The 26,165-nt window shown below is 36.8% G+C and overlaps 2 protein-coding genes across 13 annotated transcripts in view; one reads left to right on the top strand and one right to left on the bottom strand.

The window, feature by feature from the left end:
- The window catches only part of TRIP13 (thyroid hormone receptor interactor 13), an 18,298-nt gene extending 14,320 nt beyond the window's left edge, over positions 1 to 3,978 (bottom strand). The window contains exons 1-4 of one of the 4 annotated variants that reach the window (XM_072853526.1): positions 3,876 to 3,978; positions 3,337 to 3,439; positions 1,575 to 1,740; positions 1,138 to 1,267 (exon numbers count right to left, since the gene is read on the bottom strand). In XM_072853526.1, coding sequence (XP_072709627.1) covers positions 1,138 to 1,267; positions 1,575 to 1,740; positions 3,337 to 3,428 — 388 coding nt within the window. In that variant the 5' untranslated portion in view covers positions 3,429 to 3,439; positions 3,876 to 3,978. Of the gene's footprint in view, positions 1 to 1,137; positions 1,268 to 1,574; positions 1,741 to 3,207; positions 3,440 to 3,693; positions 3,828 to 3,875 lie in introns of those variants that run through there. The other 3 variants (XM_072853525.1, XM_072853524.1, XM_072853527.1) reach the window with 3 other exon arrangements.
- The window catches only part of BRD9 (bromodomain containing 9), a 26,294-nt gene continuing 4,044 nt past the window's right edge, over positions 3,916 to 26,165 (top strand). Inside the window, exons 1-15 of one of the 9 annotated variants that reach the window (XM_072853515.1) lie at positions 3,916 to 4,116; positions 4,884 to 5,104; positions 6,849 to 6,981; positions 8,729 to 8,789; positions 9,684 to 9,828; positions 12,596 to 12,706; positions 13,485 to 13,660; positions 15,793 to 15,921; positions 16,765 to 16,897; positions 19,301 to 19,376; positions 21,149 to 21,244; positions 22,029 to 22,161; positions 22,956 to 23,067; positions 24,697 to 24,735; positions 25,165 to 25,236. In XM_072853515.1, coding sequence (XP_072709616.1) covers positions 4,044 to 4,116; positions 4,884 to 5,104; positions 6,849 to 6,981; positions 8,729 to 8,789; positions 9,684 to 9,828; positions 12,596 to 12,706; positions 13,485 to 13,660; positions 15,793 to 15,921; positions 16,765 to 16,897; positions 19,301 to 19,376; positions 21,149 to 21,244; positions 22,029 to 22,161; positions 22,956 to 23,067; positions 24,697 to 24,735; positions 25,165 to 25,236 — 1,710 coding nt within the window. In that variant the 5' untranslated portion in view covers positions 3,916 to 4,043. The remainder of the gene's footprint in view (positions 4,117 to 4,883; positions 5,105 to 6,848; positions 6,982 to 8,728; positions 8,790 to 9,683; positions 9,829 to 12,595; positions 12,707 to 13,484; positions 13,661 to 15,792; positions 15,922 to 16,764; positions 16,898 to 19,300; positions 19,377 to 21,148; positions 21,245 to 22,028; positions 22,162 to 22,955; positions 23,068 to 24,696; positions 24,736 to 25,164; positions 25,237 to 26,165) is intronic. The other 8 variants (XM_072853516.1, XM_072853517.1, XM_072853519.1 and 5 more) reach the window with 8 other exon arrangements.

Genomic DNA, 26,165 nt, shown 5'->3' on the forward strand with positions numbered 1-26,165 from the left:
AGAACAGATATATGAGAGCAATTAAAATATATGAAAAAAAACATATGTGTTATTTTTCTCAAAATGCAAATGTTACTCTCTAACAGACAAATTCAGCAGTTTCACAACTTCTGTTTCCCCAAATAATTGTGAGGAGAAATTAATCTTCTTAATTTCTTAACATGTAAGGAAAAATATCATTCTTTCCACGCTCAATAGGGGATGGACCTACATTTCCCCAAGATAGATACCTATGAAAAGTTGGGATGGGAGGAGGGTTCTAAGCCCAATTATATCATTCAGCTTTTTTTTTTTTTTTTAACATCAATGTGTAGAGGACAAAAAAAGGCATGTAGCTGAATAAAGCGTAAAAAACTAAAGTTGTGATTTCGGTATCAATCATTTCAAGCAGTTAGTTTCTAACTTGCAGCAAATAAAAGCAGAAAAGACTGAACTATTATAAACCACAGTAATATGGGAATAATATCAAAGTATCAGAGTGAATCCTTCCGAAAGAGAAATGTAATGGATAGTTAGGCTTTTCACAACACGGAAAGAGCACAAAACGTCTCAGAACCACTCTCTTTGAGCTTAAGCTCACACCTGTACGTCTCCTTCCAGGCACAGAATCCAGCTTCCCCAAGCACAAGATAGTAACAGGCAGGCCACACTCTATTGCAGAGCAAAGCCTCATTCTTCTTTTCAGAAGACACTCTGAGGACTCCAAATCTCTTTAGTTTATTTGTTTGCTCCAAATATAAGAGCAGCACTGTCTTGGGGGCTGGAAGCCAGCAGTGGGCTCTGGAAAATGACTGTTTAAACTGATAAGTTTCTTGTGGGTCTCCAAATAAAAATTTGGAATGCAGCTTGTTGCATGCTTCTGATTATGACTATACATTTTATTCCACAAGATTACTTACTTCCACCCATCCACACGTATTACAGAAATAAATGACGTGTTGTGGAATCACCTGTTGTAGTTCAGTCAAAACCATAAAGAAGAAAGTCCAAATATATTGGTTCCATCAACAAAGGACAAAATTAAAAAATACATACAAATAATACCTTTAACAGGTAACCCTAGAAACACTTTTAGCCTTTCCAAGATTTTCTTTCATTGTAATTGCTCTAGACCTTCCAGAAATATCACATGGGTACCTGCTGGTAGCACCCAGTGGTTAGCTGCAATGATATCCTCATTTTCTTCTTCCAGGCTTTCAGAGCTTGGTCCTTCTTCATTCAGATGAAAAATATGAAGAGAAAGACTGCTTTTGCTCAAGTCAATAGGCTAGAATGCACATAAAAAGACTTTTAATACATTGTATTTCTCATTCAAAGCTAATTATAACATAAGAAAGTTACAGTTCTCAGCTGGCATTCAACTTCGAAGCCTACTATTGCTGTTTCAGACCTTACTAAGGGGTGTAGGCCCAAAAATTTAGCCACCTTTTCCTGGTTGTACCAGTCGGCCTAATAAAAGATACTATATTGTCCTATAGACCCTTGTTTTGCCTATGTCCTTAGGCTATCACTAGTCTACCTACAATTAGTTCACAAGCATATGAACAGAGCTGTACATTCTTGACTGTGAATACCTGTCTGTCTTTCAGTTTCAGCTCCGTATCCACAATCGACACGGACTGCACATTGCTGTTAAGGAAACTGTCATCAAACTCTGTCCACTTGTAATCACCAAACACGATGTTATGTCTGTTCAACAGCTTTAAGACACTCATCCTGATGTCTTCTTTCTTGGCCGCACTAACAAGAAAGAAACAGCATTATTTATGGCATTGACATTTATAAGGAAGTATCAGAGTGCTTTATTTCATACACTAAGCCTGCCCGGAAAACAGCTTCCATCTCACAAAAACAAAAAAAAGAATAAACCCCCCCCCAAAAATCCCCAAAACAAACCACCCCCAAAAAACCAACCCCCACAAAAAAACCCAAACCCCACTCACCCCCCCCCCAATAATATTCTGCAGGAAAAAAACCTATAAAATTCAATTTGTTTGCAAAAGAAACAAGTTGGATACTTGTTTTTAATTTGTGCATTAAAAGACACAAACCAAAGAATACTATTTGCTGTTTGCAGTCATATCAGGGGACATGGAATGACACAACTACAAGATTTCAAGAATGGAAATCAGTTATGCAATCTGACTGTGTTTCACTACGAAAACCAGAAAAACTCATAGCCAAGCTACTAGATTGAATTTGGTGCACTTAGCTTGAAAGCTCTATTATGCTTTCATGTCTAAGGACAGCTGGTACCTCAGGATGGGGACATGCTATAAGGAGAATTCCAGTAGAGACAAAAACTACAGGAAAAGGAATACCATTTTAAGATTTCAGAACAGCTGTAACTTAATTTTGCAATTTCAGAGATGCATTCCCACTGCAAATTCCCAGTTCCTTGTCTTTAAAGTCTGACAAAAAGAGAGCAGTGGATATTTTACACCTTGACTTTAGCAACACCTTGGGCACTCTCCCATAGTATCCAGATAGGCAAATTGGTAAGATAAGGACTGGAAAATTGGACAACAGAGTGGCTGGACTGTCCAGCTCAAGGGTTGTGATTAGTAGTACAATGACTAAACAGAGCTGCCAGAAAGTCAGGTGGGGAAAGGTGGGAGAGTGCTGTCAATATTGGGACCAACACTGTTTTTACATCTTCATTTACACACTGGACAATGTGATGGAAAGCAACTGCAGCAAGTTTGTGGGTAACACCAAAACAGGGAGAGCTGTCAATATACTAGAGAACAGGGCTGCCACTCAGAGGGACCTCTGCAGGTTAGAGATATGGTTTGACAGGAACCTCTTGAAGTTCAACAAAAGTAAATGTGAAATCCTGTCCAGACAACAGTACAGACCAGAGGCCAACTGGATGAAAAGCAGCTTTGCAGAAAATGACCCAGGGGTACTGGTGGACAAGTTGGCAATGAGTCAGCAGTATGCCCCTATTACAAATAAGGCCAACCTTATTTTAGGCTGTGCTAGCAAGAGTGCAAATGTTAGGGAAAGTGATTATTTCCATCTACTGGCTGTTTGTGAGACCACATCTGGAGTACTGTGTGCAGTTTTGGGCTCTGCTGTACAAGAGACAATGATATACTGGAGCAAGTCCAGAATGTGACCACCAACTTGATTATGTGACTGGATCACAGGACACACAAGGAGAAGCTGAGAGAAATAGGTTTGTTCAATCTTAGAAAGAGACACCTGTGTGTAAACTCATGGGAGAGTATAGAGAAGGCTGAGCAGAGTGCTATGTGCTCTTGTAGGTGCACCACACAAGGACAAAAGGCAACAGACACAAGTTGCAGCATGGCGAGTTCTGATCAGAGAGACCTGCTTGATTTCTGATGAACTTCCACATGTATTTGAACGTTGTCACACACGTTTGGGAGCGCTTGCTTCAAATCCCCTGCGGCTTCGTCCATCCTTCTCGCTCCTAAGGGGAAAGTGATACCAAGGTGAAGCAGGCTTTCAGCGACCGTTATACGCCAACGGCACAACCGGTCCTTCCCGGCACGGGAGACGTCGTGCCCAGTCCACGCGCACCCCGCTCATCACGGGGACCGGCACTTCCCTCCCTCCCCCGGGAGATGGCGACGCCAGCCACGCGACACGTCGCGAGCGCAGTCGCGCGCACGGGCGGCCCGCTCCTCCCCCCTGCGGACCTCCACGGTGGGGACAGAAAATCACCTCACGCCAGACGCGGCCCCGAGAACGGCGCGCTGCGATCGGGGGACACAGGTCCGCCCGGGGAGCGGAAGGACTGGGCAGCTCCTCTGTCCCCTCAGCACCCTTACTGCTGCGAGGGCTGCCCCTCCGCCGCACAGAAAGTAGAAAAGACCCCGCTCGAGCGCGAAGAGAACCTGACGCACCGGGAGACCGCTACCGCCTTTTTGTAAAAGGCGGGCTGGCGAGTGGAGGTCTGGCCCTCCCCCCTTGACCTGGATCTTCCTCCGCGGCAGGCGGAAGGACTCCTGCGGCTCCGAGCGCTTCCGGTGGGGGGCTGAGGGGAGCCCGCGGCTAGTCGGGCCGGCTCTGCTATGGGGAAGAAGCACAAGAAACACAAAGCAGAGAAGGCGGAATGGCGCTCGGCCTCCGCCACCGCTTACAGCGGTAAGAACCGGGGGTGGTACAGAGCGGGGGGACCCGTCTTTGTACCCGGGGACGCGTCTACGCCCTCCGCCCCCGTGGCTGTCGGCAGGACCCGGCATTCCTTCGTGGGCTGGGTCGCAGCGGAGCGCCTGGAGGGAGAGGCCCTTGTCTGAATGCGTGAGCTGCCGAGGGTGGGCGAGCGCCCCGGGGTCAGGTCGCCGGCGCCGTCCCGTTGTCGGGGGTGGGGGGGACTGCGCGGGCGGGGACGGAGAGAAGTGGCGTGTTGCGGGGTTCCTGAGCGGCGGAGGGTGGGAGAGTTGAAGCGGGTGGTGGCCTGAAGGAGGCGAGAGGCTGCCGCGTCCGCGCGAAGGCGGCTCGGGAGGGGCACGGGGAACGCGGAACGAGCGCTGCTGTGGTGGGTTTTGAGACGCAGAGCCTTCGTGGTTCGTACGGCCGTTATTGATGGATTCGGTTACTGCACATGTTGAGTGATACTTGGTTTCACCTGACTCTGACAAGGATCCTGTGATGTTTTCAGGGAAAGCAGAGGAGTTCGTTTCTTACGTATTACAGGTTTGGGGAAAACCATGATGTAAAATGTGCCGAACAACTGTTTCTTAACTTGGATTTGTTACTATTAGCTATTATTTTTCTCTCCAAATGTAATGTATATATTTTCAACTTGCACCAAATTCTTGTAAACAGTATTTCTAGAAGAAGCATCAATAATTGCTGTATGCTATCACCTCCATGTGCATTTATGAAATGTTTTACTTTTTTAAATTTAGATTATGTGGATAAGCCTTTGGAAAAACCTTTAAAGCTGGTGCTTAAAGTTGGAGGAAGTGAAGTGACTGAACTTGCTGGGTCAGGGCATGATTCTAGTTACTATGATGACAGATCGGATCATGAGCGAGAACGACATAAAGAAAAGAAGAAAAAAAAGAAAAAAAAGTCTGAGAAGGAAAAAGAAAAGCATCTAGATGATGAGGAAAGAAGGAAGAGAAAGGTAAGCTTTGATTTTTAGAATTCAGACATACCAGTCTTCTTCATGCTTATCAGATCTGAAATCTGGCGCAGAGTATCAGAACCTTTTTTTAATTTTTTTAAATCACTGTTGCAAGAAGCTTATTGTTTGGAGACAGCACTTCACAAATGTAGAAAATCCCTGTGTGTGTACGTTGGTGTATTTCTCCCATTTAAAAAAGATATCCCTGTGATGATTTTTTGAACAAAGTAAAAGCTTGTTTCTTGTAATTACTTATTTTTCTTATCCATTTGCCTTGTCTGTAGGTATGAATGCTTCCATTTTAAAGTTGGATGTTTTGTATTTCAGCCAGGTCAGAAACATGTTTTGCTACCCTTTGAAGAGGGTATTTTCAGCTTTGCAAATAAATCTACATTGCATTTCTGTTCCTGAGATATGCCAAGTTATGGGACATTGGAATTGATATGTTTACTCAAAACAGCTTTCTGAAATCCGATCTGTTGAGTACTGTGGCACAGTAGTCTTGTTGGCTCTTGTTTAGAATAACCTGCATGCTAGGCTTTGTGGCTTTGTTAGTCGCAAATGGTGTGGTCACTTTAGTTGTCTGTGCTGAACCTTTAGGAGTTAGACTGAAATCAGCAAGAAGGCATTGACGGTACAGTTACCTGTACAATTTCATTTTGATAGTATTTCTTGTGTGTACTAATGATCCTCTGACCTCTCTGCTTTTTTAATTCTCTTCTGTCATGTAGTTTTACTATTCTCATATGTATGATATTGTTATAGTGTTCTCATGCTATTTTTCAGTACTACTTTGTATGTGTGTATGGCTAACGTCTGTCATTTTGAATTGATTTATTTGTTAGGCTTGTATTACTTGAAAGTGATATATCCTGTGGGATTGTTCAAGCTCTTGAATACAGGGCAGGTAGTGGAAAATTTTCTTTGTACAAACATTTTCAAATATTTCAGTTAAGAGTATGGCTGGGACTTGAAATGTAGCAAAACAACTGTCTTTAATACAAGATCTTGCAGCATCAAATCAAATTATGTTTTGCCTTTGCTAAATTGTGGGGGATTTTTGTTTGGATTTTTTTTTCCCCAGAACTTCATTATTAGTGCACGCAAAATAAGCTAACGGATAGATAAGTAATAAAACTGTAGTCTAAACAAGGTTAATTAAAGTATGCTATTCTGTGCGAACATGAATAATGACTGTAAGATTATAGGAATGACTCAGGCATGCTTTTGCTTTGAAGCTCAGGAAGAGATCAATAATTACCACCACTGGTAGAGAGCATTTCTTACGGTTCTTTTGTAGGCTTCCTAAATTATTGTATACTTTATTGATTCCTGTTTAATGCACCAAACAACAAAACCACGTTGATCAAAGCAGAGCTACAGACTGATTTTACTGAATGTAAATTAACTTCCTTTACTCTGTGGTGTAGCTTATTATCATGCAATTTTACATATAAATAGCCTTAGAGTTTAACATCCTTTTCAGTAAAAGTACAGTAACTAATGATAGAACAATAGTATATTAGATACAAAGAAGCAAAAGGTGAACAGTATTAGTTTTAATTGGAGAAGGAAATTGAAAAAGCAACAGTGAAAATGGATGCACTACTGTTTAAACCATATTACGGCTCGGATATAGAATCAGTATTCCAAATGAAAAATCACTGTCTCTTACCTTTTGGTATGTGGGATTGCACATTCCAAGTATGTTCTTCTAAAATCTGTCGTCTTCCTGCTGTGCTAGGAAGAGAAAAAGAGGAAAAGGGAGAAAGAACAGTGTGACACTGAAGGAGAAACTGATGACTTTGATCCTGGGAAAAAAGTGGAGGTTGAACCTCCTCCAGATCGTCCTGTCAGAGCATGCAGAACTCAGCCAGGTGAGCAGTGTGAAAAATTAAATCATCTTGGGTGTTTTTAAAAGCATGCACAACAAAGCTTTTGTCAAAGGTACCAGCATGTAAAATTTCCATGAGGATTTGCTGAAATCTAGGGACTTTATTTTTTCCAACATTCAGAACTTTCTGCTATCTGAAAAGTCAATATTCCTCTTGGTGCTTCTGGTTTTCATGTGACTGAACTTGCCAAGGACATGTGTCTCTGGCTCCTGTTACTTGGCAGAATAAAGCTAGTATAAAAGTATTATTGTGTGTAGTGTTCCCCTAATTCCTTCTCCTTAGCATTTCCTCAGCATTTACAGAACAATGGTCAGAATGTCTGAAACTAAGTTGTGCTCAGTTCAAGGGATAAAATCTTGGGGAGACTGCTTAGCAGTTGTTATGGTCTTTTTTTATAATCTGTGTGGAGTTTTAATTTTAGTATCTATTTTCATCAAAAGTATGGCAGTAAGTTGTGATAGGGTGTCTCTAAAGACCAGTTTTCATTTACCAATCTTCTTTAATTATCATCACCAGCCAAAATACTTATCAGTTGTGTGTGGTAACTTCTGCATGTTTAATCCCTTCAGATTTTGCCATGCTTTCTCTACCTGTAGCCATTGCTTAATAGTTAAAACTGAACATTATCTAGTGGAAACTTTTACTTACAAGAATTTTTAAATACATCATGATCTCAGTACACATATGTCTAGAAATGGAACTTAGTAGCAAGAAGTTGGGTCTTTAGGAATAGTGCAAGTCTTGTCTTTGGAACACTGCCCGTTGACTGGTCAAGTAATTTATTGAGGAATTTTCTAATTATGACTGCACATTAAATTGAGGAATGGTGTCCATCAACTGTCAAGGTGACCTAATAGGGGTAACTGAAATTTTCTGGTTAAAGCTTTGTGTCTCTGGGTAGTCTGGAGCCTTGTAAAACTGACAAGCTAAAAACTGATCTCTAAATTGACAAGGCTTCTATTTTCATCTGCTTGGAAAATGTCGTTGGAAAGCATATAAATTACCTTACCTGTTCTGGTTAAGAAAGGAAATGTCTCTCCATTATCATGATGAAGAGTTGGAGTTTTAGTTCTAGATTTCAGCATGCTTCTTTTTTAGTTTTTCAAACTTCACATTAAAGCCAGTCTCTCTGAAGTATGTGCATGGAACAGGTAATTAATGGGTAGTGTTTATTGTTTAATCTGTACAGGAGGTGAAATTGTAATCAGTACCTCTCTTGCCAGCAAATCTGCATCTATTTGTCACTCTTCTTTTTGATTGAAAAGATTCAGAGAAGCTAATTGCATAGATGTTATGGTAAAGAAAGCATTGAAATTGCACGGATAACGTTGTAAGAACGTGGAGTTCTCAACTGCAGTATTTGAGCAACGAAGTTTCACTTTTCCTGTAAAAATACATAACACCTTACTTTCACCTTATTAATGCATTTTCTTACAACTACTAGACTTAGCATTATGTCTGATTTAATGTCTACTAGTTTTTAATGTGATTAAAACTCAGTAAGTAGTAAAGGAGAAGAAATAGTTACTGTATACTTATACTGTATACTTATACTGTTACTGATGTCTGATGTGCTTCTGCTTTGAAATTCATGTCTCACTGACATTCAGATCAGTACAAGTTGTCCTTGTAGTTAAGATTTTCTCTCTGGTATTTATATTTTTAAATAAATAAATATACCTATATTCTGTTTCATTGCACTCATCTGTGTTTCCGTCTCAAACTGCAGCTGAAAATGAGAGCACACCGATCCAGCAACTACTAGAACACTTCCTTCGCCAGCTTCAAAGGTATTAAGCGTATTGTATCTACAGCTGTATCGACAGCATGTAATGCATAGTTATATGTGTTACTGTACAACTTCTTATCCTGGTTTTCTGTTTGAAAATAGTGCCTAAAGACTGGCTGTAATATGTTTGGTAACCTTTGCAACCATGTCAGAGCTGGTAGTTTTTAAAGATCAGTTGAGGAAAATTATTACCAACTATGGAATTCTAGCTTTTGGTGGAGAAGTGTTTTGGGCAGATGATCTGTTACCATTATAAATTTATTAAATATTAGTGACTTAGTTTAGGAATTAAAAAACAGTTATGAATTTTAATAGTTTAAAAGATTGAACTGTTCTCATGAAATTTTGTTTTATTCTGTGTCCTGTCAGATACCAAAGCAAGTTTATACCTGCTTACTTGATAGTCCTTTTAATTTGGAGAGGCTTTTTATTTTATTGTTTTTCATAAGATGTTAACCCTGTACCTCATGTTTTTTAAAAAAAAAATTCATTTTCCTTTTTTATTACATAGCAATAAGCTGAATTTGGAACTAATTTGAAAATATTAAACACTAGTTATTTTTAGAGGCCCTCACGAACAAGAAGAATTTAAGAGGTTATTACTCAGTGAAACCAAAAGACCCATTTAGAGTGTAAATAGAGACACAGAAAGCATACAAGAAATAATTAAGTAATTCAAGAACTAGCTGAATCTCTTTCAAAAATTCTGCGTATGTGTGATCAAAATTCTCTCCTGTATCAGGAAATTTTTCAAATATGCTTCTGTTTTATGAGAGGGCTTTTAGTGTTTTTTCTTTTTAAGTAGTACTATTCTTTTCGTACCATTAATGTGGTATAAAAACAACAATCATTTTGTTTGCTGATATAAATCTAAATGTATTGTTTTTATTTTTAGGAAAGATCCTCATGGGTTTTTTGCTTTTCCAGTCACGGATGCCATTGCTCCAGGATATTCCATGATAATAAAGCACCCCATGGATTTTGGTACGATGAAGGAAAAAATTGCAGCGAATGAATATAAATCAGTCACTGAATTCAAGGTGAATTGATAGAGATTTAGTTATTTCAGAACTCTTTAGTAAGAAACTGAAGATTCTTTTTAACTGTAGAAGCCTTTCTTACATTAATTATTTTAATGTGCATTTTTTCAGAATGAGCACTTTTGTATATTCTGTGTGTTAGAATGGGTTTCTTGCTTTCTTTGTCACTGTGGAAGCTTTATATTTATCAGGTTCTACTACAATCTACTACAAATTACTGTGGAAACCAAGAATATGCTCTAAAGTTCTATGGAATTCATGCTGCTAGACATAAACAGGAGTAAGACTATCACAAAGACTTAAGCAGTTGACGAACATGGAGCTTTTTTTTTTTTTTTAATCTAGTCCTGGTTAGTTTGATTAAAAGGCAATTTTGACATGTCTACAAGAAAACTGTGGATATACTGAAGCATTTTGTATAAGATTCAATAACAACTACATATTTTTTTATCTTTAATTATCCTATTTTCCATATAACTTCATTTGGAATGGTCTTTTGGCAGAAACTTACTTGGCAAGTTTATTGGCGACTTGCCTTAGCTATTTTGTGTATTGCTATTGCTGTAATAGTTTATTGGATGCATTGTGGTTTACAGACGGTGCAGTAAAAAATCTTTTCATGGTATTGCCAGCTCCTGGAAGGAAAGAAGTTTTCTTTAACTGATTCATGAAGTTCTATTAGCTGCCTTCAGTATTGTTTTCTAGAGTGGTGTTGATAAAACAATAGAATTGGCAGAGACCATTCCCTTGCTTCTCAGTGTTAATTTCTTTTGAAAGGTCCAGCAAGGTGAGCAAAGATGGCTTATATTTCCTATAGGTGCTTTGACAAAGATCATTGTTTTGTTATGTATGCCTCATTTTTTTAAAAAAGTATAGAGATTTATAGGAAATAGTAAACAAAGATTCATAATTGCATTGCCATCAGCAGTGCCTTCAGGTCTTTAAATTCTGTTGGCTTGCTGGATTGTCTTATTCAGCAACTTAAAAAGGAAGTTTGAATGGGAGGTCTGTGGCTCTAGTTACAGGCAAGGTTGCAATATTGAGACTGGTGGGATAGCAACCTAAAAAAAAAATGAAAATCATAGTATTGTTTAGACTGACAGATTCTTTTTTTTTCTGAAGGACTTGGTTTCTGCTGATACTCTGAGGAGCAATAAATGGTTGCTAGAAGTCTGTCTATCTTACAGTGACAAAGAGGTTGGACTCCCTTTCTAGATATATGAGTGTACCTAATGATGCTTATGTCTTTGTAATTCTCTGTAAATGTAATACAGAAATTAAGTTTATAGGTTATCGACCTCTAAAACAAGGCCTGCTCAAAGTGTTATCTTTCATTTCTGATATACCTATTGTAACTAGCTGAGGCTAGTCACAAGCCAATAAATAATCTAAGAGTAGCATCCGCAAGAACCATTTGCTGTATTTAGAAGAGGGGAAATTGCTGCTCATCAGTTTTGCTGCCAAAAAAAAGGGTCTGCTTCAAAGTTGGGCAAGCAAAAGACTCTTCTCTGTCCTTTTCTGCAGCACTTCAAAGGTCATCACTAGATGTGTAGCTCACATGGGCTTCTTTATCTTCTTCTTGGCTCATAGTTTGCTCCTCCATGTCACCTCAATTTCTGTTTTTGTGATGGTCTCGTTAAGTGAAGGCAGATGGCTTAAATGCCATAGAAAGTCACAGACTACCAATTGTAACTCTGTTCACCTACTTGCTTAATACGGGCTTGATGACAACTACTGAATGATTAGGAGAGCACTGCTCTGATATCCCTGTATGGAAACAGGAAATAAAACATTTTTTTCGTTTTTGCAGAATCTGATAAGGATTGCAGTAGGGCAAGGTTATTTTTTGTAAATGTCGGGTGCCAGAGGAAGTCTTTCTAAAGACTTCTATGTCCAACCGCAATAGTAACCTTCAAAAATCCTTTTGAAGGATTTTCCTCTCAGCAAATCTATTCACTGGTCTGTAAACTCAATGGGTTAACTTTTCAAAAAGCATACCATTCTGTTTGTGTACACTCCTGCACGTAATCAAGTCATCATCAAATACAGTGGACTCATGCACAAAAACCATTTGCATTTGTATCTACAGAATAAATGAAACCTAATTGCTTGAACAATCATTGTTTAAATATTGAAAAGTTATTAAGAGAGAAAAATACATTCTTAAATCAGGTGCCAGTTTAATTTGTTAGGATCCAATTTGTGAAGTGCCTGGAAAGACTACTGCATGATTCTTGGTTATTGATTTGCCAACTTCAGAAATTTTCAGTCATGCCTTTTAATTCAGTGTTTCATAGAGCTTCTAATAATGCTTTCTATGCTTTACTCTACAGATCAGTAGTATGTGACTAGAAAAAAGGCACCCTAGAAAAAGCTTTTGCAATCTGCAACAAATTTTTTTGGTTCTGTTTACAGTGGAGTGTGTTGCACCTTTTTGGGAACTTGCATCAGTAAAAATTACTTGAAATTCTTCTGCTTGGTGCGTTTGCATAAGGAAGAAATGTTATATGTGGTATTCAGGGAAAAGTGTTTTGTTTTGCTTTATAACAAAAAAGCCAATTCCAAACAAAACTGAGCATCTTGAACAAGCAAAAAGGGCTCAGACCTTTGCAATTTTGTATTACCTTTTGGCTTGCATTTACTCCATAAGCCTGCTCCTAAAATATTATTGTGTTCTTCACAGAGCTGCCATGATAGAGTGGTACCTTCTAGTCATTTAACAAAGGAGTTTGAAATTTTAACAGTTCTTTGGTTTTGTATTTTACAGGCAGATTTTAAACTGATGTGTGATAATGCAATGACTTACAACAGACCGGATACTGTTTACTACAAGCTAGCCAAGAAGATACTGCACACAGGCTTTAAGATGATGAGCAAAGTAAGAGACCTATTAAAAACAAAAAGCAGAAACTCTTTGGGGGTTTTTTTGGTCATATTTAAAAGGAACATCATAAATAACAATGATAAATGTTATTTCATCCATCTGTGATTAATTATAGCAGTGCCTGTTAGTGCTGCTATATTTAAGGGCTTGATAGCATTCTTTTTATAACCACACCCTTATTTCTCAACCTTATCTGCACCACTGAAGTCTGTAGGAGCTTCTTCCACTGCCCTCGGTGGAAGCAATTAAGATCCACATATATAAAACCCAACTGTAAAATACTGCTTCTAGCTGAAACTTTGAAAACAAGATCTTGTTTATGCAGAAATAAAACTTAAATAAGAAAGCTTTTCTTTTTTGAAGGTGGTGGGTGTAGGGGAGGTTTCATGGGTTTCACAGATGCGCGCGTACAAACACACTTTTTACTCAAATACAGTTGTTGGCTTGTAAAATGAAGTTATTTTGGTGAGCTGCTCTGTGTGTGTGCATGTGTGTGCGCGCGTGCTTGTGTTGCAGTTGTGGTAAGTTTTGTGTAAAATAGGCAGTTGTCTTTGCATATGCAGTTTTTTTGTTGTTTGTTTCTCTCTTGATAGTTGGGCTGCAGAAATTCTGATGCCATGCTACCATGACCAAATCATGTTGCATCGCCATTGAAAACGAGGCATTAAGAACAAAATAAGGCCATGGCCATTCCCATCCCATCCCATTATCATAGCATCTTGGCTATGAGGGAAAGGTTAAGTCCCTGCCACTCTGTCCTTTCTGATTCTAGGAACGGCTGTTAGCTTTGAAGCGCAGCATGTCGTTTATGCAGGACATGGATTTTTCTCAGCAGGCAGCTCTTTTGGGTGACGAAGACACAGCAGTTGAGGAACCTGTCCCAGAAGTTGTTCCTGTACAAGCAGAGACTACCAAGAAATCCAAAAAGCAAAATAAAGAAGTTATTAGGTAAAGGTTTTAATGGGCATGCTTACTGGTTTGTTGCAGCTTTTGTAATATTAGACAGCAGCAAAGATTTGAGGAAAAAAAAACTCCTTTCAGCCTTTCTCCTTGTGGTCCATAGGATAATTGGGCAATTTTATTGTATTTTATTTATTTGTTTATTTACAGAACTTGTTTAATAACCCAGTGATTCCCAGCTTGCAACAAACAATTCAAAGAATGACTGCATATTCTTTTAAACACTTACAGTTAATGTATATATAGATATTTTTATCCTTCTTTATATATCTGTTAAATAATGAGTAGCTGCTTCTCATGATGGTTTGAAATGTTCTTTCATTTTTAACATAGCCACAAATACCTTTCACATTTTGTCTTTTTTTTTTTTTCCTCCTCTAAAATGATTGACTGTATCAAAATCTAACAGGATCTTTCTGGGAGGGCAAAGTAGCCCCAGATCAGTAAATGATTTTATTTAACTTTAGTATTATCTGGCAGGATATAGAGGTACAGGAGATTGTTTCTGGAGCAGATGATAACATCTTCCCAATGAAATCTTATTAAGCTTCTTTGTAAAATACACTGCTAGTGCAATAGCTGTCTTCCAACTAATAGGCACCCCCGTGTCACAAAGTCATGTTTTTATAGCTAAAATCTAATTTTAGTCAAATAAAAGCGTCTTATTTTCTATTTTATGAGGAAATTTTAGCAGAAACTGTGATTTACAAGCAAATTATGTTGTTCAGTGTTCTTACATAGACATCCTAGGGTAGATGTTGAATTTAAATTGTAGCACATTATATCAACTGGAATTTTATGAAAATAAAACTGTAACAGAGCATTACTAGTTATGTCTTAAATAATCTGACCATGTAGATATATTCTGCAGGCTTTTTTCTTAAACATCCAAAGTAAAAAAAAAAAAGTGAAATGTAACTTGTTATTTCAAGTTCATGCTCCCCCATTTTTGTTAAAAGTGAACTTTAGAGTTCTAATCAGCCACATGTTTTTTGTTACACTTCAAGCATTTTTGTAATCCTGCTTAATGTCTGATGGAAGAAGTAGTATTTTAATGTGGTTCTTTTGTGGAAATAGGAGGCTGCGACATGTATCTTCAAAAATATTTTTAAACAGTAATTTTTTTGGCTGGAACTATTCTAATGTCAGCGTACAGAAACATATCTGTTGCTGTATCATGGAGAACTATCAAAGTGTAATTTGTTCTTTGTTTAATGGATTGTGTATAGGAATTAACTGACAGTACTTTTCTGTAAACAAGACTTGTCTAGGAGGAGAGGTGGCTTGGTTTTTGTTTGGTTGGGTTTTTAAAAGATATGATGATTTGGTTTCTATGGTGCCCAGAATAATAGATTTTCTCTTCTGATTAATTCTTACAGAAACTCAATTACGGGAGTAACTTTGTAATTTGCTACTTTTTGTGTGCTCATCTTCAAATACAGATAGCTAACAGAGCAAGAAATTGAGACTGCCAAGCAATATAGTACTCCTCTGTCTTTAATATCTACCTTAACATACAATTCCAATAGTTAAAAATAACTGACCTTTAATTTTATCCTGATACCAATTTATTTGCAATCAGCTGTGGTATAAATTTACTTTCCTGTTCTTTTCAATGTTTATGTAACTTTAGTAGTTGGAATTAATTTGGTTATTCTAATTAACTTGACCTTTTAAACACTTGTATTTTGGCATCAGTAGGATAGATATTATTCTTTTTGATGTACAGTAAGAGCTTTGAGGGGAGAATCGAACCTAATAGCAGATATTTTTGCCTTCATATTTCGCAGTTAAAAACAGAGAAAGAGCTGAAGTCCATGTTTGCAAAGTGTCAAAGCAGTTGAGACCTCTATAATGTAGTTTAGAAAGTGACTTGATCACTTGGACATCCTAACATCTAAGTAGTTTTTGAAAATTTTGTCCAGGATGTTGCAACCTTCTGAACATTCTCTCAAAATTCTTGTCCATTAAGTATTCTGTAGAGTGTGATAGAAAGTGCCAGTTTTTGAGGAGTTTCCTGCTGTGTACACCCTTTCTTAAAGTTTCAATGAAACAAAAATCGTATAACACATTTGTCTCATAATAGTATGATCCTGTGATGTTTTTATTGTCTTTAATAGCAAAACTTTCTTGTGTATCGGATCTGAATCTCTATACAGAGAGAAATTCTTAGCTAAGCAAATGGAAGAAGATACCCCAGGAGAGAGAAATGGATTTGGTGTGAGGAGATGCTCTACCCAGTACCTAAGGTGTTTGGCCCTAGTGTCTAATGTCCATATAATGCCCTGAAAGATTTTGATGTACAAAGTTTATTTTAAATATATAATATAATGAAGACTGCCATATCCTATGATACCTTCACACTTCCCCTTATAATACTACCTTTCTCTGATTTTATATAATAGCTAAGATATATCCTGTTCCATCTTAGGTATGCTTATTTGTTATGTTTTTATTGTTTTGGTACTTTAATGAAAAGGGATCTACTAAAAGATAAATGTTAAATTCTGTCATTTCAATGAGAAGGAATGGTGTGATTGATACTGATTAGGAATACTAACTGCCAATATTAACAAACATAGGAATTAAAGGACTCCCTGTTAGACTGGGAACAGTGTCCTGCTTCTGCAAGCAACTAAATGACATAATCCTCGTAAATGCAGCCTGTTGGTTTTTTTCCTCAGATTAGAGTTACACAGTCTCCATTCCCTCATTATGTAATTTCTTTTCTGCATCTCTCTATTTGGAGTTTGTGAAAATAGTATATTCGTGCATGTGGGAGACTAAGGACACGTACAGCATTCACCTTGTATTAATGCAATTTTACTCCCAATCTCTGTTTTGTAATACTTCCTTTATTTTCATCAAGGTACAGAAATGATTAAATTTTTGAAGTTCAGTAGTTTGGTAGTTCTTAGCTTCTGCTGCATAACTGCAGTTTCATAATACAATTAAAATTCCATTTAAATGCTGAAGTAGACTGACCCTGGGAGAGGAGTGGGACTGATTGTTCTATTTAGCAGAACCAGAATTCAGCCCTTTGTTTTGTTTTAGCTTTTAATTTCTACAGCTACTCTTCTTCTTTTTCTTAGTTGCATATTTGAACCTGAGGGAAATGCGTGCAGCCTGACAGATAGCACTGCTGAAGAACATGTCCTGGCACTAGTGGAACATGCAGCAGATGAAGCTCGGGATAGGATCAATCGATACCTACCCAACAGCAAGGTTTACTGCACAACAAAGTTCACAATTCCATTTTGTGTCTGACTGTGGAATGTTTTTTTTACCTTAGGGAACAGGCTTTCATATTACGGTTTCTGAGATTGTAACATCTAGGATGTATGGTTTGTGTGGAATACCAATATGACTATTGTCTATCATTTAGTTCCCACCAAAGCCCATTGTAGGGTGTCCTAAATGGATCTCAAGTTGTATTGTGTGTTGAACATCTTTAGAAATTCACTTGCAGAAAACGGTGAAATGTTGCTCAGTCTTGTATCTGGCTTCCTTAATTGCAACCCTTGGCATTGAAAGTGATTAAAATAGCATCACACTGTTCTTATTGTTGCAACCTCGGAAAAAGCAAACTTTGGCATAGGTTGAAAGATTGTTAGGATTCCCCCCTCCTCAACCTAAGGAATTCAGGGATTTTAAGTGTGAAATTACTGTTTTCAATGCGAAGTCCAGAACCTCTTGTAGTTTTGTACCTACAAGTACAAAAATAGCTGTCAGCTATAGCACATTCTTGTGTGTGTACAAAATACAGACGTACTTCAGTGACTGGAAGAAGATAGCAGTAGTTTGTCCATGTTGGAATTTTGGACAATGCTAACCACAGGTTTGATAATTTTGAATGCGATTCTGATACTGTTCATGTGTTTGGTTTTTGTGCTGTTCCAAGAGTTAGAAGGAAAAGTTCAGTGATACTATTAGTGCAGTTTTCTCAGCGTGATCTGTTTATGGGCTGTGTTTTTCTTAGCTATGTGATAATGGTGAATTCCTTCATTACTTCATGCTAGGGTTGGAGTGAATGCTACAGGCATTTGCTACAGGCCTACACTGAGATAAGTTTACCCCGTTTCCCTTGCATCATGTGGAGTCTTATTACCACCATTATACTTTGTCCTCATTTCTCATTCAGTCACATACTCTAGTGACCACTGCAATCGAAAATAAGAACCAGGATGTTCCTACATCCTGCATTTTCCGCCTATTTTTTTAACAACCGTTGCAGAAGAAACATTTGCTTTGAAAAGTATTAGTGTTAGTAGTTGTGTCTTCAAACTTAAATGTCTATTTCTTGGACAATGGCCCTCGTTATGCAGTCACCTTAGGCTCAACTGGATTAGGAAGTAAAGCCTCAAAGAACAGTGAGAGAGGGTTTAGCTTCTTCAGTATATTTCTGTTTCTTTGGATAATTAGAAGACTTGCTAGGATTGAAGGCTGTTTGAAACCTCTAAAGTAAGAATGGCTTTTTAAAAACCCTTTAAAGGAATACCAATCTTCTGTTAATTGCTAGCTGTAGTGAAAAGGCCTTTCATGCTGATGCAGTCAGTTTTGCAGTGTTCAAGAAAGAGTTGTTCTAGGTGTGCAGCTCTTAATTGTCTAGGCTGTTAAAGAGCTAGACAACCCACTGTAGATCCCACTGAATCTAGGTAACACGCACACGTTCTTAGAGTTCAGCTATTGTTAACTTTTGCCATCACTTGAAGGTATTGTTCCTGTTCATTCTCTTTCCAACATTTGTCACCTCTATTTTTATTCTATGACAACATTGGGTTTGGCCTTATGTGTGGAGAGAGTTTTAAACTTTTTAAGAGGAATGGGGGGAAAAAAAAAAAAAAAAAAAACAAAAACCAACCAAAATGGGGGGAGATTTATTTTTCAATTTACTTGGAAGTATTTACTAATATTTCTTTAGGGAGAGCATAGTTTTCATTTCTGTCTTTACTGAGAAGTTACAGTCTTTTTTGCACGATTTGTGTGTAGTCACTTTCTGACATCAGCTTAGTTTGTTGCATCAGCTCTGGCTCTATCTTTACAGATCCCAGTGAGTTCTATTGTCTTTCACATCTCTGGATGTCTCTTTTACCGTTGTGTTTGTGTGCTCTGATAGGTCTGTCACAGCACTTCTTCCTCTTTAAGACTTTGATAGTGTGTTCATAAAAGTGCTTCTGATTAGACAAAGTTGTGGGTGAGATATGAAAACAAGCAGTTCAATCTAGATTTGAAAATAAAACAGTGAGGTAGATTGTGGATAGGAGTTACAGTTCTGTTTCTAAAAAGTGTTCTAGGCTTGGCAGCCAGAAAGCCTGGCTCCATACTAATTATTATGGAATTGTTTTTGTCTTGGATGCAAACTGTAGATCTGATTTAGGAAGATGAGTAAGGAGTTGTATATATGACATATGAACTTTTACTCCTAAGTCTTCTGTTCTGAAGCATTTGCTAGGCAGCAATAAATAGTTGTGACCCAAGATTCTCTGTATTAAAAGGGAATACCAGAATGCAGGATCTGAATACAGCTAAAAATACTTTTTGTAGTTTTCTGCATAAGTAAGCAACTCCTTCTTTGAGTTTGGACTGTTTTGAGTGATTGCTTCTATATCTTTGTGGTTCTATTTACAGATTGGTTATCTGAAAAAAAATGGAGATGGAACTCTATTATTTAGTGTAGTAAATTCATCTGATCCAGAAGCAGAAGGTAAATGCCGTAATCTTTCAAGCAAACATTTCTAATGTTGAATGTTCTAGCAGATTTTGAAGTCTTAATGGTACATACAGACCCTGTCTCGTATAGATGAGTTAAAAAAAAAAAAAAATTCCCCAAACCATTTTCCCCAACAGCTACATTTAGTATCTCTAATATAAGGTGTTTCTCTTTGCCTTTCAAATTTTCACTCTTCAGATGCTGTGTTTTACTGATGCTAACAGTAAGATCGTAAAATAACATCTATTTATAAGCACATATACATTGTTACAACTTTATAGAGAACTTGGAAGGCAGGCTTTTGCTCCAGGTACCCTGTAGTGTTAAAATCTAATAGACAAAAGGTGAATGAAAGTGCTGTAATCCTATGTAAATGTGCAATGCACAGATGCAAATTCAGAATAATCTTTTACCTTTTTTTATTTCCTAATTTAAATTATTAGCTAAATTTCAGTTTTAAGTTAATTAGGTTTTGCTTCATTGTTTTTCTTTAGTTCCTTGATCTTTTCTGTGGGTTTTTGTTTGTGTTACTACAATACATTATTTGTATTGTCTTAGGCTTTCCACTTGTTTTAGTTTCGAGCTCAAAATGGAAAAGTTTTGAAAATTTGTAACGAATGAAATGTCATAGTCTTTATGCTGCTGTATGTCACGTTGATTTAGCGCTTCCTTCTCTGCACCTTTTGAGATTGGAATTAATTCACAGCTTACCTACTGTTGCATTGATGAATGCATGAACCCTTTTGACTAGTCACATTTCTGTTGATTTTTTGCTTGGGAGATACAAGCCTGTAACTCTATTGCTGTCTAAATTCCTTTTCCTTTGGTAGTAAATTTTTCTGGAATGAAGTTGAGCATTTCAGCTGCCATCATGCCCTTACCTATTTCTGAAAAAATTAAATTAAAAAATGAATGTGATTTAATACTTCTGAAATCATGCCAGTTGAAAATTTAGACAGTGATGGTAATGGGAGCAAAGCAAGCTTTCCCTGTGTGCTGAAAAGTACTGTATCGCTTCCTGATGTGTCTGGGCTCCAGAATTTTTTTTATTGTTTGTATAGTTAATATTAGTTACTCTGAATTTACAGCTAATAGTATAATGTGAATTTTTGCTGTAACTTTTTTTTTTAAATCCTAGTAAGGTTCTACAGATAAACTTGCTTTCTATTGTTCAGTAATTGAGCATAATTAACATTAGATTCCATAATAGCCAGAGTGATTTAAAATAACTGTAAGTGTCCCAAATGTTGTTGGGATTTTTTTGAGTTTAAAAGCATATTCCAAATTATTTGAGCCATTTTAATTAAGCAGTTCTCAGAACTTTAGAAGAAAGAAATATTGCTATAGCCATAATGGTAATTATCTTAACAAGGTTCTTTACATGGTGTTTGGGTTTCTATAGGCAAACTACCACTTAATCAACGTAAGAAATTGCTTTTATCACTTCATAATATCTGGATTTTGAATGTTTGTGAATCAGCTAGTAAAAGAATTTCAGATGCTGCTGTGTACTTCAAAAGTGAAATAACTAAGTAAGCCATAGATCTTGTGAATAAGAGATGGAAACATATTTACAGCATGTATTTGAAATTTAAATGGAGAATCTGAATTACACTACCTATCCTTCATAAAAATGTACAGATTAAAAGACACTTAGCCTTTATGGTAGCTGCAACTTTTTAAAATAGCAAAATTTAAATATTTACCATAAATAAACACAAATGCTTTTCTAAAAATTATTATCTTCTTTTAAATCAAATTATTAGAGGAAGAGACTCACCCAGTGGACCTGAGTTCACTGTCAAGCAAATTATTACCTGGCTTCACTACACTGGGCTTTAAAGATGAACGAAGAAATAAAGGTAAATGCCAAAGAACAAAGAACATGTTTTAACTTTGTGTTAATTAGATGTTTGAGCAATTTCTTGATATAAAATAATTTCAGATTATACCTGTCTCCAAATGAAAGTTCCCTTTGTTATTTCTATAATATATAATTATTCAATTTACAGCAGAATGCAGTTTTAATTAAATTGATTTTTTTGCTTATTAAACATAACTTAATTAGGAGTTTATGGATTAATGTTTTGCCTTAATCTTATAGCCACGCTAGAAGGTCTCCGATAATGGTACTCCATTTTCTCTGGAGGAAATAATTTTTCCTGAGCAACTGTGCTTAGACTTGAGAAAAAAACCTTTTGGTCATTTGCATTTTTGTGTCATAGGACAAGGATTTCACAAACTGTGGATTTTTTTTCTAGTATTATTGGCATTTTTAATAGTTTCTAATCTGCTCTCCAGAAACTGATTGGCAAACAACAGTGAAGTAGGCACAGGCAAAAAGCAGAAATATAAAAGGGGGCGGGGGAATGAATCTTTTTTTGTGGCAGTGCGGTGATTAACTTAATTCTTTATTTTCCAGTAGTGTAAGTATGTTTATTTATATGGTTAAAATAGTTGCACTGATTCTAGAGTCTGGAATTGTCCGTGAGATATTGCTCTTGATATCAGTTGGAGAAAAAAAAAACATTGCTCTTTCTGTATCTGTTTCAGAAAACAAAATCATCTTTTTCTTTCCTCCCCTGCCCCCCAAGTGATCTTTTACACTTGTGTTAATCATTTGTCATCTTTCTTCTACCTGTCTAGTAACCTTTCTTACAAGTGCTAGTACAGCACCTTCCATGCAAAACAACTCTATATTTCATGATTTGAAATCAGATGAAATGGAACTCCTGTACTCAGCATATGGTGATGAAACTGGGATACAGTGTGCCTTAAGGTAAGCGCTTCCTTATTAGGAGGCCTAACTTCTCATTGCAATTTGGAGCCTCCAAATCGTGATATTTTTTTTCTAAAACTTATTTTAAAAATAACTCCCTATAAAACTTGAAGCTACCTTTCATCCTGGTTGGTGGGGGGTTTTTTTGGTTTTGTGGGTTTTTTTTGTTTGTTTGTGGTTTTTGTTTTGGTGGGTTTTTTTCATTTACACTTTTAAGTTACGCTATTTTATTGCAAGGCTGTTATGGATCTTGTTATTAGGGTCTTTGACCACAGGATATTATAGGTTGCTAAACATGTAGCATTTTGCTTTATACCCAGCAGTAAGTAGGTTTAGATATGCAAGTAATAAATTTCAGTGACTTTAAAACAGTGATATTTTTCAAGGAGTTTCAAAACGGTTAAAGCTACTTGAAAAGGAAAATGCCACTTTTCATTAAATTGTTAATCTTTGAGGGAAGGAATTAATCACAAGCTTTTTTCTTTTCTTTGTGTTTTTTTTAACCCGCTTTTGTGGGTTTTTTTAACCAATGATAGTTCAAGTGAAAATTTGCTGGTAGTTGTGAAAAACAAGTTTGCACATACATTTACTTCCATTTAAAAAAAATAAAAAAGAACTCCCTCCCCCCCCATCTTGAAGGCCTTAATTGCTTTTCTGAAGAAGCATCAAAGAATAAAAGAACAAGGAAAATGTAGGTGTAATGCAGCATAGTTGGGGAAAACCATATTATCAGTTGAGGTATTTTTTATGAAAGTAAACATTTTCTGTAATGCTTATATCTCCATTCCTACTAGCTTACAAGAATTTGTGAAGGACGCTGGAAATTACAGCAAGAAAATAGTAGATGATCTTCTGGACCAGATCACTAGTGGAGATCATTCCAAAACTATTTATCAGCTAAAGCAGGTGTGTCCTTGATGCACAGAAATATCACAAGTTCATCAAAACAAGAATGGACCTGTTTCGGTTTTTTAATATTGTATGAGATGCTTTGTTTTCTACTGTCAGTTTAAGCAGTGCAGGCTTAGCTGTTCATGCAACCATGCAGTGAACCAAATTAGAAACTGAATTAATCAGCAGAGAAGTAATCTTTTTCTTTTCTCCAGCTATATCAATTCTCCAATGTGGTTCACTATGTGACTGCAGAAAGGAAGAGGCAAGGGGGTGCAACATAGCAGGGAGGAGAAGGGACCAACCAGCTGAAGAGTGTTTGGGCAGCCCTGTCGGTCAATGTCATTACTTATATATCTGCTTCTGAGTTATATTGCAATGCTTTTGTTAAGGATATTTTTTTTTTCTTAATTTAAACCCAAAATATATTCCTTGTGGAAGGATTAATTATTTGGAACACTGAAATAATGTTGGAGAATAGATTAATATCGCTGCACAGGTATCTGTTACCCAACAGTGCTAACTTTTAAATTAGTGTAGTATGTCTGAAGGAAAAACTTTTAATTTATTTCCAAAACCACTTTACCTAGGAGATTCATACTAAGACTAGAGAAGAGATTTTTCTCAGGAGCATGTATAATTCTACTGGGAATATTTGCATTCCCAAGACAAAATAGACTACCAGAAACCGCAAAATCTTGTTTCTGAAAACTGCTCTTAGTTGGAAATAATTGTCTGCTGTTTAAAATTATGACATTCTGAATGATTCAAGAATAAAGAAAGGGAGGCGGGGGGAGGATGGAAGGTACTCAGACTTCCTGACATGGTGGAAATGAGATTATGCTAAATCTCTGCAGACTTAGAAGTAGAACAGGGTGGGTGATGTTTGGCGAAAAGGAGACAATAGAATGAAAAATACAGAGGATTCTTCAGAATTTTCTGGGTATTTTTTTCCCAGTCCCTACTGGAAAAAGACTGTGTATGAAACAGGAAGAAATGTGAAGGATTAGTTCAAAGAAATTCAAAAGTTCAAAAAGTTCAAAACCAGCATTTTGAATATTCTTCTACATCTAGAAATATGTGTATACAACATATTGAACTGAGCTTTAAAATACAACATGTGCCTTTCCCTTTTTGCCACCTTGTTCTATGAATATTGTTCTAAATGAGAATTTCTGGATACATTTCAAATGGTCAATGGCTATTTACACTTACAAATGCTGTTCAGTTGTGATATGCACAGATCTTGTGCAATTAAATGTATTTCAGTGATGATGTGCCATGGTGTTTTATGCTTGAGTATTTTGTGCTGCTGCATTTGAGTAAGAATTAATATCTCTGAAAGTGCAACCTTAAATGATTTGGAATCAGAAGTTAGTGAAGTAATGACTAATACACTGCACTTGAATATAAAGTTCATGGGCAGAAAAAATAGTGTAAGGGGACTCAAAGATTAGTTAAAATGCATAATACTAAAATATTTCAAAACAGTGATTGTTACATTGTAATTGCATTACAGATATGTGAAAAAGTTAGCTGTCTCTAGTCTCATTTTGTGTGGGAAGTTTGAATATACTTGAAATTGTACAAGAGGTCTTTCTCTTACGTTGAATAAAAGTAATTGTTAGTATTCTTTCTTTCCAGAGGCGAAACATCCCAGTAAAACCACTGGATGAAGTTAAAGTAAGTTATGCTGATACTCAGTCTGCATTTAAAGTAGAGAAAGTGATGTTCTCTGGGCTTCCCACATCCAAATTCCTAATTTTATTTAATCTGCATCTGTTCTGTATAATAATACAGAAAAGATTGACAAGTGGAGTATATGATAAAGAAGAGGCTGTTAGGTTAGTCCTGAAGAGGCTGTCCTAAGAGGCTGTCCTGGTTAGTTCTAAATTGTTTACGTGAATTTATATGGTCACCCATTAGAGAAGAGCTAGTCTTTATTTTTTTTTTAAAGGTTCTATGCAAACATCACAAAACATGATAGTGTTCTGTGGTGGCCTAGGATCTGATCATGGTAAACCAGTATATTACACAAACTAAGGGTATTCTTGGGAAACACAAGTATAAGCTATGAAATGCTGAGATGTAAAATATGATTTGGTTCTTTAGGTTCTGCCAGTTCTCATAAAAGAAGAACACAAGTTGCGTAATACCTGTCCGGATTCTTCCAAACAGATTATGGTAAAATGGTTTGTGGGGGGAGGGGGGGGGGGACACCAACAAAAAAACCAGGAGCATTGAGACATTCATTTTGTGTCAGTGCAAGGATGTGCATGCTCTGACGTAGAAGATTAAAATTACAGTGTCTAGAATAAACTTTCAGTACTTAAAATGGATTCTCTGACACTCAGTCTATTTTAGTTATTGGCTTTGGTTGTCCTGTTCTGTATTCTCTAGTTTAATTTGGCATGCATAATGAAATCTCAGAGGCAGACCACTTAGGAATCTGACAGATACTTGATCTGCTGATGAATATTTGAGATTCAAACTGCTGTAAAGGTGGAAAAAAAACAGTACTATTTATCAGGTTTACCCATCCATTGAAAATGCCTGTTAGAAAGTACGGGTAAATAATGCATATCTTATGCTTTCACAGCTACTAATCAAATCTTTAAGTGGTACAGGTTTTATCTTGCAAATTATTTGTGAGAACAGAAGATATGCACTGTATTCCATGGCAATTCACATAAAAAATTATATGGATTACATTATAGCAACTAATAAAATTTATAGTTTTATAAATATTCCTTATGTTTTTGTGGAAAGCTTTGTATTTCTCTAGAAGATGACTGGTTAAGTTAATTCATGAAAGTGCTAAGTTTCATTTTCATATTTCTAAAAGATAATACCTGGTTGTGTATTTACCTGCATGTCTATTCCTCCTGCTGGAATAGGCAACCTCAGAGAATTCTGTTAGAATGTGTTTTGAAGCTTAACAACTTTTACTTTGATCTCTTACTTTTTGCCATTACATAGCAGTATTGCAACAGGTATGGAAAAAATGAAATTGTTGTAGTGCAGGCTGTATTTCATTATCCAAATGTATAGAAAAAATACTTGAGAGACCAGCTCCAGCTGATACTGTGTATAGGGAGGCCCACCTTACTGGT

Source organism: Ciconia boyciana, chromosome 2 (assembly GCF_034638445.1).
Source record: "Ciconia boyciana chromosome 2, ASM3463844v1, whole genome shotgun sequence".
Lineage (NCBI taxonomy): Eukaryota > Metazoa > Chordata > Aves > Ciconiiformes > Ciconiidae > Ciconia > Ciconia boyciana.